Source organism: Leptonychotes weddellii, chromosome 9, assembly GCF_054177405.1.
Source record: "Leptonychotes weddellii isolate Sample4059 chromosome 9, ASM5417740v2, whole genome shotgun sequence".
Classification (NCBI taxonomy): Eukaryota; Metazoa; Chordata; class Mammalia; order Carnivora; family Phocidae; genus Leptonychotes; species Leptonychotes weddellii.
Genome location: NC_138377.1, coordinates 103,993,651 through 104,012,563, shown reverse-complemented (window position 1 = coordinate 104,012,563; position 18,913 = coordinate 103,993,651). Strand labels below are relative to the sequence as shown.

At 38.7% G+C, this 18,913-nt stretch overlaps 1 protein-coding gene across 1 annotated transcript in view; it reads left to right on the top strand.

The window, feature by feature from the left end:
* Positions 1–17,677, top strand: part of NIPA1 (NIPA magnesium transporter 1) — a 73,193-nt gene extending 55,516 nt beyond the window's left edge. The window contains exons 4-5 of the mRNA XM_081831475.1: positions 9,368–9,528; positions 11,954–17,677. Coding sequence (XP_081687601.1) covers positions 9,368–9,528; positions 11,954–12,465 — 673 coding nt within the window. The 3' untranslated portion in view covers positions 12,466–17,677. The remainder of the gene's footprint in view (positions 1–9,367; positions 9,529–11,953) is intronic.
* The last annotated feature ends 1,236 nt before the right edge of the window (positions 17,678–18,913 follow it).

Genomic DNA, 18,913 nt, shown 5'->3' with positions numbered 1-18,913 from the left:
CTCTCTTTGCTTAGAGGACCCCTTTCAAGATTTCCTGTAGGGCTGGTTTCGTGTTTGCAGATTCCTTTAGTTTTTGTTGTTTGTCCTGGAAGCTTTTTATCTCTCCTTCTATTTTCAATGACAGCCTAGCTGGATATAGTATTTTTGGCTGCATATTTTTCTCATTTAGTGCTCTGAATATATCATGCCAGTCTTTTCTCACCTGCCATGTCTCTGTGGATAGGTCTGTTGCCAATCTAATGTTTCTACCATTGTAGGTTACAGATCTCATCTCCCAAGCTGCTTTCAGGATTTTCTCTTTGTCTCTGAGATTCGTAAGTTTTACTATTAGATATCGGGGTGTTGACCTATTTTTATTGATTTTGAGAGGGGTTCTCTGTGCCTCCCGGATTTTGATGCCTGTTTCCTTCCCCCAATTAGGGAAGTACTCTGCTATAATTTGCTCCAGTATACCTTCTGCCCCCCTCTCTCTTTCTTCTTCTTCTGGGATCCCAATTATTCTAATGTTGTTTCATCTTATGGTATCTCTTATCTCTCGAATTCTGCCCTCGTGATCCAGTAGTTGTTTATCTCTCTTTTTCTCCGCTTCTCTATTTTCCACCATTTGGTCTTCTATATCACTACTTCTCTCTTCTGCCTCATTTATCCTAGCAGTTAGAGCCTCCATTTTTTATTGCACCTTATTAATAGCCTTTTTGATTTCAACTGGGTTAGATTTTAGTTCTTTTATTTCTCCAGAAAAGATTTCTCTAATATCATCCATGCTTTCTTCAAGCCCAGCTAGTATCTTTAAAATCGTCATTCTGAACCCTAGTTCTGTCATCTTACTTATGTCTGTATTGATTAGGTACCTGGCAGTCGGTAGTGCCTCTTGTTCTTTTTTTTTGAGGTGATTTTTTTCCGTCTTGTCATTTTGCCCAGAGGTGAATAGATGAATGAGAGAACAAAATGCGAACAGGGTAACAACGACCCCAGAAAAATATATACTAAACAAATCAGAAGAGACCTGAAACCGGGGGAAAAGAAAGGGAAAGAAAGAAAAAAGTAAAAGAAATAGATAAAAAACAAACAAACAAAAAAAACAGAATATGATCAAATATGATCAGGCTGGTGCATAGATCAGTGCCACACACTAGATTTTGGGCATATTTTGGTCTGTTAGAAGAAAGTGCCTCCCAAAATTTTAAAGAAAGAAAAGTTTATATATGTACAAAAATAAGGGTAAATACAATGAAGGGATGGACTGTGACTGTAAAGATGAAAATTATGAAAGATTTTATAAAGGGAATTGATAAGATGTTGGTTGAAAAAAGAAAGAAGAAGATTTTTTAAAAAGGTTGGGGGAGAGAATGTGATCAGGCAGGAAACTAGAACAAAGCCATACACTAGAGATTTAGGGTATATTTTGGTCTGTTAGAAGAAATTGTATCCCAAAATTTTAAAGAGAGAACAACTTATATATATATATATATATATATATATATATATATACCAAAGATAAGGTTAACTACTATGAAGGGATAGAATATGACTCTAAAAATGAAAAATAAAAAAGATTTTTTAAAAAGGGATTGATAAGATGTTGATTGAAAATGGGAAAAAGAAAAATTCAAAGAGAAAAAAAGAAAATTAAAAAAATTAACTCTGAAAGACTAAAGGATCATGGGGAAAAAGCCATGGATTCTATATGCAGTATTCCCCTAGTGCTGGAGTTCTTCCGTTCTCATTGATTGGTAAACTTGGTCTTGGCTGGCTGTTCTTGCTGATCTTCTGGGGGAGGGGCCTGTTGCCGTGGTTCCCAAATGTCTTTGCTGAGGCTGAATTGCCCCACCCTTCCCCGGGCTGGGCTAAGTAATGTGCTCGGTTTGCTCTCGGGAACTTTTGTTCCCTGCATGCTTTCCGTACAGCTTTGGAGGACCAGAGTGAAAATGGTGGCTTCCCGATCTCTGCCCTGGAGGATCCAAGAACTCAGGGCCCCACTCCTCAGTGAGCCCCCAGGGAAAAGCAGTTAATCACTGCCGTCTCCCCGGTCTCCGGCCGCATTCCGTGCTCACCCGGCCTGTGCCCGAGCCTTTCTACCTGTGGCACATGACCCCGTGTGGAGTCTCCAAACCCAGCAGATCCCTGCGGTGTGCTTCCGCGCCGCTCCTCCCGTGGGAGGAAGGTAAGTCTTCCTGAATCTGCCGCTTGTTGGGTCCCTGCTGGAGGAGCAGTGGCCCAACTGTGCCACGGATCATGGTTTATGGCAATCCTGAGCTGAGGGCCCGCGCCTCGGCTCTGTCTCCGCAGCCGGCTTCCCCGCTCTGATACCTGAGAGCTCTGCCGCACTTAGGCACCCCCGGTCTTTCTGTGACCCTGATGGTTCTGAGACCACACTATCCCAGCGAGGATTCCACCCCCTGCTTAGCCACTGGAGCAACATCCCTCAGTGGAACAGACTTCTAAAAGTTCCGATTTTGTGCTCTGCGGCTCTATCACTTGCCAGAAGCGGCAGACGGAGGCCCCCTCCCCCGCCATCTATCCTCCCGAATACCACCTCGTATTCACTTCTCCACGCGTCCTACCTTCCAGAAAGTGGTCGCTTTTCTGTTCAGAGAGTTGTTGCTATTCTTTTCTTCGATCTCCTGTTGAGTTTGTAGGTGTTCAGAATGGTTTGATCCCTATCTAGTTGAATTCCTGGGACCAGACGAAATTTAGGTCTTCTACTCCTCCGCCATCTTGCTCCTCCCCAAACTCAATTCATCTTTAAGGACATACATAGGCTCAAAGCAAAGTGATGTTAAAATCTATTCTAAGCAAGTAGAAACCAAAAGGGAGCAGGGATAGCTGTACTTAGACAAAATAGAATTTATGTTAAATATGGTAATAAAGGACAAAGGACAAAATAGACTTTAAGCGAAATATGCTAATAAAGGACAAAGACCTAATGATAAGTCCATCAAGAAGATATAATAATCATAAGCATCAGAGCACCTAAGTATATTAAGCAGTTACTAACAGATATGGTGGGGAAAAGACAGCAATACAGTAATGGTAGGGGTCTTCAATATCGAACTTTCAGTAATGGATAGATCATTCAGGCAGAAAATGAAAAAGGAAACATGAGACTTGAAACATACTTTAGACCAAATGGACCTAAGAGACATACACAGAACATTCTATCCAACAATAGCAGAGTACACATTCTTCTTGAGTGCACATGGAACATTCCTCAGGATAGATAAAATTATAGGTCACTGAAGAAGTCTTAGCAAATTTAAGAAGGTTGAGATCATACCAGGTATCTGACCATAATGGTATTGAATTCGAAATCAGTAATTGGAAAGAAGCAGGAAAATTTACAAATTTGTGAATATGAAACAACACCTAAACAATCAAGGGTCAAAGAAGAAATCTAAAGGGAAATGATCTTGAAACAAATGAAAATGGAAATTCAATGTATTAAAACTTACGGGATGCTGCAAAAGCAATTCTAAAAGGGAAGTTTATAGCGATAAATGCCTGTTTTAAGAAAAAATGACCTAAACCTAACTTTATACCTCAAGGAATGAAGAAAAAGAACAAACTAAATCCAGTATAGACAAAAGGTAGGAAATGAGAAAGATCAGAAATAGAGACCAGAAATACAATAGAAAAGATTAATGAAACTAGGAGCAGCTTTTTAAAAAGATAAGATGGACATGGCTTTAGTTAGATTGAGAAAAAGGAAAGAAGTCTCAAAACTAGGAATGAAAGAGGAGGCATTACAACTCATTCCACAGAAATACAAAGGATCATAAAGCACTACTATGAACAATTACATGGCAATAAATTGAACAGCCTAGAAGAAATGGATAAATTCCTAGAAATATACAACCTACCAAAGACTGAATCATGAAGAAATAGAAAATCAGGGCGCCTGGGTGGCTCAGTTGTTAAGCGTCTGCCTTCAGCTCAGGTCATGTTCCCAGGATCCTGGTATTAAGCCCCGAATCGGGCTCTCTGCTCAGCGGGAAGCCTGATTCTCCCTCTCCCACTTCCCCTGCTTGTGTTCCCTCTCTCGCTGTCTCTCTCTCTCTGTCAAATAAATAAATAAAAAATCTTAAAAAAAAAAAAAAAAGAAAATCAGAATAAACCAATAGTAAGGAGATGGAATCAATAATAAAAAAATCTCTCAATAAAGAAAAGCTCAGGACCAGATAGATGGCTTCATGGGTGAATTCTACCAAATGTTTAAAGAAGAATTAATGCCAATCCTTTTCAAACACTTCTAAAAAATTGAAGAGGAGAAAACACTCCAAAGCTCATTTTATGAACCAGCATTACCCTGATACCAAAGCCAGGTAAAGACACTACAAGAAAAGAAAACTAACTACCAGTATCCCTGATGAATCTATCCTCAATTCATCAACAAAAATTCTCAACAAAATATTAACAAGCCAAATTTAATAGTATATTAAAAGGATCATACATCATCATCAGGTTGGATTTATCTGTGGGATGCAAGCATGATTCATAGGAATACTAATAATGTCATATACCACATTAATACAATGAAAGATCAAAATTAAATGGTCATCTCAGTAGATACAAAAAATCTTGATCAAAGTCAACATCCTCTCATGATAAAATGCTCTTAACAAACTGGGTATAGAGGTCACATACCTCAACATAATAAGGGCCATAGATGACAAGCTCACAGCTAACATAATCAGCAGTGAGTGTTTGAAAACTTTCCTCTAAGATCAGGAAAAGACAAGTGTGTCCACTCTCACCACTCCTATTAAACATAGTAGTAGAAGTCCTAGTCAGTGGACTTAGGCAAGAAAAAGAAAGAAAAGGCATCCGAATCAGAAAATAAGAATTAAAATTGTCTTTGTACACGACATGATCTTATATATAGAAAATCCTAGACTCCACCAAAACACTCTTAGAACAGATTTAAAAAAATCAGTAAAATTTCAGGATATAGAAATCAGTTGTGTTTCTCTACATTAACAATGAAATACCTGAGAAACAAAACAATTCTGTTCACAGTAACATCAATAAAATGCTGAGGAATCAATTTAATCAAGTAGGTGATCTGTACACTGAAAGCTACAAGAATTTTTTTTAAGATTATTTACTTATTTGTCAGAGAGAGAGAGCACAAGCAGGGGGAGTGGCAGGCAGAGGGAGAAGCAGGCTCCCCGTTGAACAAGGAGCCCAAAATGGGGCTCAATCCCAGGACCCTGGGATCATGACCTGAGCTGAAGGCAGGTGCTTAACCGACTGAGCCACCCAGGCGTCCCAAGAATTTTTTTAAATTAAAATTGACCTGCAATGTTATATTAGTTTCAAGTATACAACATAAATGATTCAACATTTCTATAAATTACACCGTGCTTATCACAATAAATGTAGTTACCATCTGTCACCATACAGTTATTACAGTCTTATTGACCGTATTTTCTATGCTCTACTTTTCAACCCCCTGGTTTATTTTATAACTGGAAGTTTATACTTCCTAATCCCCTTCACCTATTTCACCCATCTCCCCATACCTCTGCCCCTCTGGCAACCACCAGATTGTTCTCTGTATTTATGAGCCTTCAGGGTTTTGTGTGCTTTGTTGTTTGTTCATTTTGTGATTTAGATTCCACATATAAATGACATCATACAGTATTTTTCTTTCTTTGACTTTTTCACTCAGCATAGTACTCTTGGGTCCATCCATGTTGTCACAAATGGCAAGATTTTGTTCTTCTTATGACTGGGTAATATTCTATTGTGTGTGTGTGTGTGTGTGCGCGCGCACACGTGCACATGTGTACACACACACACCTACCATTCCTTCTTTATCCATTCATCTATCCATAAGGACTTAGTTTCCTGCTGTATCTTGACTGTTAAAAATAATTCTACAGAGGGGCGCCTGGGTGGCTCAATTGGTTAAGCAACTGCCTTCGGCTCAGCTCATGATCCTGGAGTCCCAGGATCGAGTCCCGCATTGAGCTCCCTGCTCAGCGGGGGGTCTGCTTCTCCCTCTGACCCTCCCCCGTCTCATGCTCTCTGTCTCTCATTCTCTCTCTCTCAAATAAATAAATAAAATCTTAAAAAAAAAAATAATAATTCTACAGAAAACATTGAAGTTCACGTATCTTTTTGAATTAGTGTTTTCATTTTATTTGGGTGAATGCCCAGGAGTGGAATTATTGGATCATATGATAGTTCTACTTCTGATTTTTTGAGGAACCTCCATACTGTTTTACATAGTGGCTGCACCAATTTACAGTCCACCAACAGTGCATGAGGGTTCCCCTTTCTCCTTACCAATATTTAGTATTTCTTGTCTTTTTAAAAAATTTAAAATCAATTAAATAACATATAGTGTATTATTAGTTTCAGAGGTAGAGTTCAGTGATTCATCAGTTGCATATAACACCCAGTGCTCATTACGACAAGTGCCCTCCTTAATCCCCATCACCCAGTTACCCCATCCCTCTACCTGCCTCCCCTCCAGCAACTCTCAGTTTGTTTTCTATAGTTAAGAGTCTCTTATGGTACCTCTCTGATTTTCTCTTATTTTATTTTTCCTTTCCTTCCTCTATGTTCACCTGTTCTGTTTCTTACATTCCACATATGAGTGAAATCATCTGATATTTGTCTTTCTCTGACTTATTTCGCTTAGCATACCTTCTAGTTCCAACCACGTTATTGCAAATGGCAAGATTTCAGTGTATATGTATAGATACACCACATCTTCTTTATCCAATCATCTATTGATGGACATCTGGGCTCTTCCCATATTTTGGCAATTGTAGACATTGTTGCTATAAACATTGGGGTGCATGTGCCCCATCGAACACTATGTTTGTATCCTTTGGATAAATATCTAGTAGTGCAATTGCTGGGTGGTAGGGTAGCTCTATTTTTAACTTTTTGAGGAACTTCCATACTGTTTTCCAGAATGGCTGCACCAGTTTGCATTCCCACCAACAGTGTAAGAGGGTTCCCCTTTCTCTACATCCTTTCCAACATTTGTTGTTTCCTGCCTTGTTAATTTTTGCCATTCTAACTGGTGTAAGGTGGTATCTCATTGTGGTTTTGATTTGAATTTCCCTGATGGCTAATGATGTTGAACATTTTTTCATGTGTCTGTTAGCCATTTGTATGTCTTCTTTGGAGAAGTGTCTGTTCATGTCTTCTGCCCATATTTGACTGGATTATTTGATTTTTGGGTGTTGAGTTTGAGAAGTTGTCCCATTTCATAGGTTCCATTTTGTTGACTGAAGTTTCCTTTGCTGCAAAAGCTTTTTATCTTGATGGAGTCCCAATAGTTCATTTTTGCCCTTGCTTCCCTTGCCTTTGAAGACGTACCTAGCAAAATGATGCTGCTCTCCTCTAGGATTTTGATGGATGCTTGTCTCACATTTATTCTTTCATCCATTTTGAGTTTATTTTTGTGTATGCTGTAAGACAGTGGTCCAGTTTCATTCTCCTGTCTGTGGCTGTCTAATTTTCCCAGCACCATTTGTTGAAGAGACTGTCTTTTCTCCATTGGGTATTCTTTCCTGCTTTGTCGAAGATTAGTTGACCATAGAGTTGAGGGTCCATTTCTGGGTTTTCTATTCTGTTCCTTTGATCTGTGTGTCTGTTTTTGTGCCAGTACCATACTGTTTTTATGATTATAGCTTTGTAACACAGCTTGAAGTCTGGATTTGTGATGCCTCCAGCTTTGATTTTCTTTTTCAACATTCTTGCCTCTCTTCTTTCACCCATGGCGGGCACTTACCACTTTGGCATAGCCTGCCCGTCATCCCAGGCTCACCTCTTGCTCTGAGAGCCTCCCAGTCCTCTGGTTTCCACCTGTTTGCAGCTATGTGTAACCCCTCAAATTAACACCCAGTTGTGTATTCTAATATCTTTTGTTGTTTTGGTGATGTTGATTATTTCTCCAAGTACATTGCCAAGGTTTCCTTGAGGACCAGGCTGTCTAGAGATAAAGACACAAAGTGGTATAAGGGAAAAGATGGAGCTTTGGCTTTTTGGTTTGTCATCACCATGATTTCACCTCTTCTTAGCTTTGTGGCTTTGGGTTCAGTGCTTATCCTTTCTGAGGCTGTCTCTTTATCTATAAAATGAGGATTAAGAAGGAAATCCCGTATATCTAGTGTGCCCTCCTGATGGATATTTGTGTTCCCTGAGTGCCTTTGGCATAGACAACAACAAAGTGGCAGTTACTAGTCCCATGATTACTAAAAGCCTAGGTTTTCCAATTCAGATTGTATACTGATGTTACATAGGGAAATAAGAAACATCTTAAGAACCTTAAGATTATAGAAGTTTTAAAAGGAATACTTTTTTTTTTTTTTGCATTGTAAAAGTAATGTGACCACATTTTAAAAATTTGGGGTATTGGGGCGCCTCGGTGGCTCAGTCAGTCAAGTGTCCAACTCTTGGTTTTGGCTCAGGTCATGATCTCAGCATTGTGAGATCGAGCCCCGAGTTGGGCTCTGTACTGGGTGTGGAGCCTGCTTAAGATTCTCTCTCTCTCTCTTTTTCCCTCCCTCCCTCCCTCCGTCCCTCCCTCCCTCTCCCTCACCCTCTGTCCCTCCCCTTCATCCCTCTCTCTCCAAAAAAAGTTTGGGGGTATTATAGAAGAGAAAAATAATCAATGACCTATACTCCTACCATAATGCAATTACTATTAGTATTTTGGTTTTACCCTTTGTGCATTTTCTCAATTTATTTTAACTTAAGTGTTTTCATCATGAATTACTTGTAATTATTTTAAGTTTTCATATACTTTCCCACTTAACATAGTTTGATTGTTTTCTTTTATTTATTTATTTTTAAAAAGATTTTATTTAAGAGAGAGAGACCGAGAGCAGGGGGAGGAGCAGAGGGACAGAGAATCTCAACAAGACTCTGCACCGAATGGGGAGCCTGAGGCGGGGCTTGATCTCATGACCCTGAGATCATGACCTGAGTCAAAACCAAGAGTTGGACGCTCAACTGACTGAGCCACCCAGGCACCCCAATTGTTTGCTTTTAAAAATAAGGAAGCAGTATTTTTATTTAATCATAAAACTTCATTTTTATGAATGATAAACTTATTTTTCTATTCTGGTATATTTCATATCTATTGAAATAATATATAGCAGTATGAGTTAAGAGTCATTAACTATATACTGACTGCATGGAATTGGTATTAAAATCCTTTGTGTTTAAGTAACAATTTCAATAAATTCCTAATCTTTTCTCCTGTTAAAAACTAAATTAAAAACAAATATGGCTATCAAGAAAATACGACTTTTCCAAAACAAGTACAATTAGTAGAAACAGGTCAAATATATGGTTTAAATTTTAATGATTTCTCTCTCTCTCTTTTTTTTTTTAAACAAAGGTCCATTTTAGCTTCTTATCTTCTGAAGGAAAAGCTCAACATCTTGGGCAAGTTGGGGTGTCTGCTAAGCTGTGCAGGTTCTGTTGTGCTGATTATCCACTCCCCAAAATCTGAGAGTGTGACCACGCAAGCTGAGCTGGAAGAGAAGCTGACTAACCCAGGTAACTCCTTTCTAGCAAAGCTGCAGGAAAGCTTGCCTGTCAGTATGATCCTTCCAGGTATAGGGTGGAGTTGGCTTACCCATGGTCTGTTCTCCTAGACCCTGTGTTTGACTTTGCCTATGAGTGGCCATCGCTGTGCCCTGCTGGCTATAGCATCCCTCACTCCTGCTGCCCCAGGTGTGGGAAGAGGCCTCGTGGTCCTTGCTTTCCAGACATTGCATCCCCCATCCCTGGGGTTCCAGACCTCTTCTGCTTTCTCCTGGACCTTAGGGACCTGGTGCATGGGTGCCTTCATCATCTGGCCCCCTCCACAACAGTCTCATCCGTTCCAGCCTCCCTTCCACACCCACCCAACCCCTGCTTACTGTGGCCTTCCCGTTCCCTGCCTCCCATGACCACCCCCGCACATGTCTCCTCCCACAGCCTCTCACCTCTCCCCACCTCCCAGTATTTGTACCCCACCTCCTTCCCGCATTCCTGCTGTTACTGCTTCTTGGTGTTAGTCCTGCTGGGGTCTGCTCTGGGCCATCCTTGCCTCAGGACCACTGTGTGTCCAAGCCTCTGCACTTCCCTCTGATGTGAAGCTGAGAGCTGAGATCCAGTTTGATTTATCTTTGGATCTCCCACAGAAATCTCTCTCTATTTTTTCTACGTATTTTTGACATACTATATATTTTTTGACAAATGCTATAAAAAAAACAGTCTACATAATTATACCAGCCTAAAGTATAGATTCTTCTAAATTACTCCCAGTAGACCATCTTAATGTTGCTTACCAACAATTTTAGCCAGGTACCAGCACAAAACTGCATCCACACGAATATCCCAAATACAGACATCTCTGGGCCACAAAAAAATCTGACCATTCTTTTATAGCTCTCAGTTGGCTGTGACTGACATTGCAGCAGAAATATCTGTAAAATTTGAAAAGGGATTTATAATGAAATTAGCCAAGACTATTTCTCTGTAATTTTTTATCCCTAAATCCTTAGTATTGTTCTATTTACTTCATCCTGTAAAAGCCAAAATATTTCCAAAACTGTGAGAAATGAGAGTACAAACACATGAAAAAAAAAAAAATCAGAAAATTGGATATGAATGTCCTGAAGGATTTACTTTATGTAATTTTCAGAACAATGTATCTTCCTTTTTTTTTTTTTTTTTGAGTGGGGTCTGTGAAGGGAGAAGGAGAGAGAGAGAATCTCAAGCAGATTCCCCACTGAGCATGAAGCCCTACTTGGGGCTCGATCTCACAACCCTGAGATCATGACCTGAGCTGAAATCGAGAGTCAGACGCTTAACCGACTGAGCCACCAAAGTGCCCCAACACCTCTTATTTTTGATAAATCTGGTTGTTACCAGTATATTCAGGTCCTAACTTTTACAAAAAAACATGTCTAATTTGAATTCTACCATAACAATTTGGCATGACGATATAATGCTAGCGAAAAGATTTTTGTTTTTAACATGAAAAACTTTGTTTTAATCTGGAATATATATTGATATTATTCTATCCACTTAATGTATTAAGTTAAAGGGGTTTCTAGTTTTTAAAAATGTTTTTCTAAATGTAAAAAACCAGAATGAATTTTTTGTCAAATAATTGCCTCAGAAGAAATTTTATGGTCATCTTCCTGAATCCTCCCCCAGAACAGGGCTCCATAGTTCCTTTTTCTTACCTTTGGGGAACAGGGGACTCCCACAGCCTGCCTGGTGCATGGCCATGCCGTTCCTAGCCCCATCAGGCCCAGCTCCTAGCACCTCCTTTACAATCTCAGATTGAATTGGAAATTACAACTTCCTTGTACATGTAATCTCAAAGCAAATTTTCAATATGATGCCCTAACTGTAATAGAAGGACAAATAGCAGGTTGGTCCTTTATAATAAAATAGAATGCTCAGGTACGACTGTAGAAGACACTAAAGCCAGCAGACCCCACTGCATGTGGAGTTGCTGAGACACTGGCAGCTGCAAACACATGGGGTGTCATGCTATTAACTGAAACACTCAGGGGATATTGCCATCAGCAGTGGGATCCTCTGAAATGGAGAATAACTCTTGATGAAGTTCTGAAAAATGCAGTGCTTCTTAAATATGTGCAAAAATTATTTTGTTTTGTATATAAACTGGGTACTAAGCTGTGGTAATTATAAACATGTTTTTCCCTTAGAAGCCCAAGGAGACATTCAGAAGTTGTGAGGAGAATGGGATGATTTTAATTGTGTGAAACTCTCTCCACATCCTAGGGCCCATGGCCTTTGCCTACTGTATGCAGCCCTTGATCCCCGCAACAGCCACGAATACCCCTACAGCATTCTCACATGTTCCTTAAGAAACCTCCCACTCTGGCCACACACACAAGAGCACTGTCTGCCTAGGTTTTGTTAAATTGACTCTAAAAAAAGAAAATAATCTGTTTTCCAGTGTTTGTGGGCTATTTGTGCATCGTGCTCCTTATGCTGCTGCTGCTCATCTTTTGGATTGCACCGGCCCATGGGCCCACCAACATCATGGTCTACATCAGTATCTGCTCCTTGCTAGGGAGTTTCACCGTGCCTTCCACCAAGGGCATCGGGCTGGCAGCCCAAGACATCTTCCACAACAACCCATCCAGTCAGCGGGCCCTCTGCCTGTGCCTGGTGCTCCTGGCTGTGCTCGGTTGCAGCATCATCGTCCAGTTCAGGTACATCAACAAAGCGCTTGAGTGCTTCGACTCCTCTGTGTTCGGGGCCATCTACTACGTCGTGTTCACCACCCTTGTCCTGCTAGCCTCGGCCATCCTCTTTCGGGAATGGAGCAACGTGGGCCTGGTGGACTTCTTGGGTATGGCCTGTGGGTTCACCACTGTCTCTGTTGGGATTGTCCTTATACAGGTGTTCAAAGAGTTCAATTTCAACCTTGGGGAGATGAACAAATCTAATATGAAAACAGACTAGGATGCAACAGGGGGTTGGGTGGCTCAAGGAATGGGAAATGGATGTGGTTTCTGGCCCTAATTTGATGTGAAGTAGAAGAGACCCTAATCAATGGTATTAAAGTTGCTTGCATATTAATGGGTGGTCTGGTGGACAGTGGGGAGCATCACTCAGCACCAGGGTGAGGGCCCAGCCCTTTGCAGTCTGAAGTTGCTAAATCGTTGTCTGGGCATCATCTCTCTCTGATGAGAGGAATCTCATGTTCATTGCCATTAACGTGGAAGCTTTCATGAATACTCTTTCCTTTTAAAATATTTTAACATTATTTAATAGAAAATAAAGATGGGCTCTTTCTGATTAGTCTTTGCAGGGGAGCAGATATTCTTACTTAGAAGATTACTTTGGAAATGGGAGAAATTGTTGTCTTGAAGTCTGACTATACAGTAAATGTGTCTGCACTTGTGTTATTTTGCATTAAGCATGTATAACATTCAGGTACCTCATCCAAATAAGAAGTATATACATTTAATTGTTTTTAATCCTCTAATGAGCTGACTCTCCCACCCCCTACTCCAAGACATTTTAATTGAAAATAGAGAGAGAATAGGTGGACATGATGCAGAGTTCCATTTATAGGATGACTTTCAGTAGCTCAAATCAATTTCAGTGCCTTTATCACTTGAACTCTTCACTTAATTTGATGATTACTATGTGTATGTTCTCTTAGATTAGAATAACTCTTTGATTATACTTTAATATTTCACTATTCAAAATATAAATGTGTAAAGCATTTAGAAATAACAGTATATTCATTTGTTGGAAGAAAGTCAAGGCAAAAGACACATAAGAGCAAATTGACCCTTTTAGCATGTAGTTATTATCCAATTAAAGACAATTGACTTAAGTAGCATAAGGTATTTTATTTGCATTCAGTCCATGTACCTGGGACCCAGGATCAAATATATCCATGTTCTCTTTCAGTGAGCATTGTGGCCATTCAGAAGAAATAAATTATTTAATTTGATAATAACGCTGTTAGATGAGAGAGTAAATGTTTAATAGCACATATATCAAGTTCCCTATAATACAGGAACAGGTTGAAGGACACAGTCAAGCTCAGGCTAGTTTCTGCAAATTGGAACACATACAGTAAGTTTTCAAAAGAATTTCTAGCAAAAATGAAAACAATTAACATATCCATCTCCTTATTGTTTGAGATGGCAGAGCACCCTTACAATTCCTCACCCAACCTCTCATTAAGCTTTTGAAATGCAAAATAGCCACTAATTATGCCAGTAATTGGATCAAAGAGATCATTCGTCTGTTTATAGTAACTTTCTATGTATATTAAATGGGAGCAAAGCACAAAGTGATGCAAATTATTTCATTAAGGTATCATGTACTTCGTGTGCAGTGTTTTATCTAAATAGGGAACTGTGTCAAGTTGGAAGATGGGATTGGGTAAGGTAGATTTGGTGAACTAGAATATCAAATTTAATAATACCCAATTGAAGTTACTCACTAAGGGAAAAAAATATTTTTTCAGGCAAAAAGAACATTTCTAAAGACCAAAGAAATTGTTCCCTAGAGTGTTGAACAAAGAAGCTAAATAAAATGAGGATAGTTTAACATAGAGTGAAGAACACCTTTTTGATTTAAAAGTACATCTGATGATTGTGGGCTGTCAGGGATTAGTGAACTAAGAGCAGCAACAAAATTGTTTTAAAATTTTTTAAATCTTAATAATCACTGATAGTTAATAAATATTCAGAAAGTCCCTCACTCTTTTTATCAGCTCTTGAAAGTTTTGTGTTTTTTTTAAATCTGGTCTTTTTAGGACTGCAAGCCTTAATTTATTGAACTGAACTTTCGAAAATATCATGTAGTTGTATCAGTATACTTTTAGGCATAAAAATAGTTTCCTAGATGAGGAGTTTGAGATATTAAAAGAATACATGTGGTAACACAAGTATACTGAGAAAGTTCATGTATGTCTTATGGAAATTATCTTGTTTATTTTGTTATAACTTACAGGTGAAGCTTAGTTTAAATTCATTTATTAGTGTTCCTCATTATATTTTAATCCACAATTATACCATGGATATTCAGAGGTGATATTTTCTGGATGATTACCCCTATGATTTTTTAGAGTAAAACAAAATCTGAAAGTAGTGATAGCTGGTCTCCTCTTCAGGGTGACTTGGTCTGGAACAGTTAGACTCTCCCAGGTTTAGCAGATTATTTTGGTAGGATGCACAGCTTTCCTTCCAGTAAATGAAGTTCTTATGATTTTATTTCAAGTGTGTGACTCTAGCCTCAAAATAATTGACATGACCAGCAGTCTAATAACCTAATTTTCATGTTTGACATAGAGCATATAACTTGATTTAATAGTATTATTATTATTATTTTACAAATTCATGTTTTCATAATTTGTTTGGAATTGCAAAGGAAAAAGCCTCAAAGTGAGAGTTTTAGGGGAGGGCCTAGAATGGGAATGGGTCTCATTGGTCTCTCCAAAAGTAAATACGTATGAAACATTTTCATTATTATACTATTCCTTGGGTTTTATCTCTGATGAATTAAGAAAAAAATACCTACTGTCTGTTTTCAAACCTCCTCTAAAATCTTATGTTTCTGATCACAATTTGCAAATTTACTCTGGATAGATACTTAAATAAGCCATTTGTCTCCTCTACTACTTGGTCAATGCTTCATTTTCTCATCTGAATCTTTACATTTAAAAAGATTGCTTTCTTGTTTTGCTCCTTGGGGCCTAGCACTGAGACCACCCTGGGCATTTTGCTGTTCTGGAGGACCACTCCATGTCTGTAGAGAAGGTTTTGGAGAGGAAGGACAGTCTGCTCCTTGCCACACCTGGAGCAAGAACTGCCCACAACTGGTTCTTCAGTCAAATGTCACTATGGTATTTTCATATTAGAATGTTAGTGAAATATACTTTGCTTCTCTTGGTTCAGCAATAAGAAATATTCTTTCAATTACTACTTTTCAAGCCAATTTGTTATACTCAATTTTATTTCCAGAAGTTCATTCCAGCTGTAGTAGGTTAGTTTTTGTTCTTTTTCTTTGGGTTTCATTCTGATATTCTATCAGAACACTATTAACGTGTGCAGTCACCCCTCATATTCCTTCTTCCTTGATAGCTCCTCTCTTTGTAAATACTGTGCTTACTTCTAGAAGCTAGTTCCTAGACATTTGTAAGGCACTGAGATGCAGTGTCTCCCAGCTGTGGACAAGCACTTTGGTCCACGGAGACCAAGGTGTTGATGAGCTGCCTAGTTCTTGTTGGGAGATGATACCTCTCTTTTCCAAGCTGCTCAACTAATCTAGAAGAGCAGAGAAAGTGTTCCGATTGTCTACAGAGCCATGCCCATTGTCTTTTCTGATGCCTACTTGATCCTGATTTAGGTCTCTTGTACCGAGTAGGAAACCAGAAAGAGAAAAATGCTTTAGTTTAGATCTGTTCACAACTGTCTGATTGGTTCCAGTGGTCTGAAGGAGTTATCCTTCTCACTGTGTTTGACACCAAGGAAGTAGTTCACCCATCAAGCAGGATTAGATGGAATCTTAGTGTTCCGCCTTCTCAGGGACCAAAAATGTAACATTAACAACTTAGCATCGACCTTCTTCCCAAGGACATGTCCGTGTTAGTTTTTCATATGTTTTACTCATATTCATAGCTAGAGGTCTGTTAACTTGAGTTGGAAAGAGAAAAGATCAAGTTGCACACCAGTCACACCATAGAACAGTTTATCATATAAAATACCTCAATTTTCTGTATTCCTCACTTCCACCTCATAGTTGTACTGGTGATGAATTTTAAGGCTCTGTCCTTTAGCTTTTAGGTGATTTTTCACATCTGGCCAGATTCTTATACCTCCGTCATATACTTGAAAAGATTAAGAATTATAGGAATGAGAACGAGAATTTGGCCCAGTATCACTACTTGTTTATTTTCATACACGTTTCTCACATGCTATTAAATGCAACAAGAGAATTATATTTTAAGAAAATGTAACTTTATGTTACATCAAAAAACGTTGTCTAGTAAAAAGTTGATAATAGAACAATGATCATGTAAATAAATCTATTTCAAATGTACCCAATATGATAAAAAGCATAGTCTAGGGCCTAGAGCATGAGCCAGGGAGAAGGATTTATTTGTTCTTTTCTCTATTTTTCCTTGAATTGTGCAACTATAGGTGAGTCACTTAACCTTTCAGTGCCTCAGTTTCTCTACCTCTAAAGGGGTGAGATGGTTCTCCAAATCACCTGTTTTAGAGCGCTCACACTTTTAGCGTGTGCTGATAGCCTCAGACAAGAGTGTTCTGTGCAGGATTGCTCTGGAGTGATGCAGTAGAAGCTCAGCTTGCACTGGGCATCCTGTCTGCTCTGTGCTACTGACATGCAGCTTCAAGCACTGAGTAAGCAAAGGAAGTGCTGGGTGTAAAGTTTGCACGATTCCATGAAGCTTTAATTTTCCTTTTTTTGTTTTAAAAGGAAGGGTTTTATATATTCTATTATAAAATATGGAAATTAAACAGGGACTTTAAAAAGCTGCACTGAAAGATCACATTCTGATGGTGTGATGAGATTTTCTGAATTCTGCAGAAGATTCGATGACCTGTGAACCAGACTGATTCTGTTGTGTTAGATTTGTAATGAATGATGCTGAACTTCTTGCTTCCAAGCAGCTCAACCCTGACCATGAACTACCTGACACCAGGTAAATGTCAGGAGCTCCCAAACCACTAGTGCCAAAAGGTCACGTTGAAAAGTTCAGACTATTCTTTTATTTGTCAGAATATAATAATTTGACCCCCACCCCCATGTCAGTGTTTTTGCACTTTGGAATAATTTAAGGGTACTGTTTTTCAGTAGCATTCCTGAGTGTTTTTGCCTTTTTAAATGATAAATGTTTCTTTCTTGTAAAATGGAATATAATCATGAAGGAGATGATGACTAGATAAAAAAATGTAACATGTTGATTGATTGCATAAGTTTTTTCCTGTAAATGTATCAGGGGAGCTTCCAATTAGCATACATACACACATTTGTAATGGCTAAAACTTGCTTATATTTTGCTTTATAGAAGTAGTCATAGCATGTTGTAATTGCCTTATGTAAATATAAAAGGCTATTTATTAAGTTTTCCAATAATATTTATTAATCTGTATGTGTTTTAAAATAAAATAACTTATTTCTAGCTGAACACTCGTTGCTTTTTTTTTACCCACTACTTGAAATGTTCATATAGTCTCAGGTTCCAGCTCATCCTAATGAATTCCTCAATTAAATGTTCCCCATTTTCTTTGTAGAAACAAATAGCCCAGGTCCCCATCATGATATAGAAAATGTCTACCTGTGTATATCTTAGGGAGCAAATCTATGATATGTGAAGGCATTTATCATCTAGTGATTACTTTTCTGATACAATGAAATGAGGGCTATTAAAGAAAACAAGCTATATTTTAACAGGTTAATACCTTTTACATGTTTGGGGGGCTGTAGAACATAACATTTTATTATATTTTAAGCACATGGAAAATTACAAAATCATAACACATTTTAAAACTACAAGGGTCATCGGAAATCTTGTCATTAATGTTTATTAGTGTCCTGTAAGTCACTTTATTAAATGAAGAAATACTGGACGCCTGGGTGGCTCAGTCTGTTAAGTGTCCAGCTCTTGATTTTGGCTCAGGTCATGATCTCAGGGTCATGAGATGGAGTCTCATGTCAGCTCCATGCTGGGCGTGGAGCCTGCTTAATTCTCTCTCTTCTGCTCCTTTTGCCCTACCCACCTCCCCCCCGCCCCCCCCCGCTCTCTCTCAAAATAAAAAAAAGAAAAAGAAAAAATATTTGAGCAAAAATATGTATTTTATTTAAAAATAAAAGGAATCCATTTTATAGACAGGCAACCATAGTTTGAATTCTCCTCCATCTTCTGTTCCTTTATCTCAGTTATTTTATATGGATTTGTTGTGTTACTTCATTGGCATCCCTCCTATCCTGCTTGCCATGGTGCAATTCCAATCCCAACTTGCAAATTTCCGCAGCAGGAATTAGTCCTTTCCAAATTAAATCCAAAAGGATTTAATTACTCACATTTTAAAAAACAGATTTTATTTTTAAGTAATCTCTATACCCAACATGGGGCTCCACCTTACAACCCCAAGAACAAGAGTTGCATGCACCACCAGCTGAGCCAGCCAGGCATCCCTAATTACTTACATTTTGATCAAAGTATAACTATACAGAAATTAGGAACAAACATTTTTAAAAACCACCAAATGTTTCTATGGATACCCCTTTCCACACAGGTTTTTGGGGTTGTGAAGTTGTATAAGTGCCAAATTCTATAAAAACTTGCCCTGGTTGGTTACTAGCAAAGAACTGTTAGTTCTAGCTTAGTCTAGCCAAGCACAGTAGTAGCTACTAGCTCTGC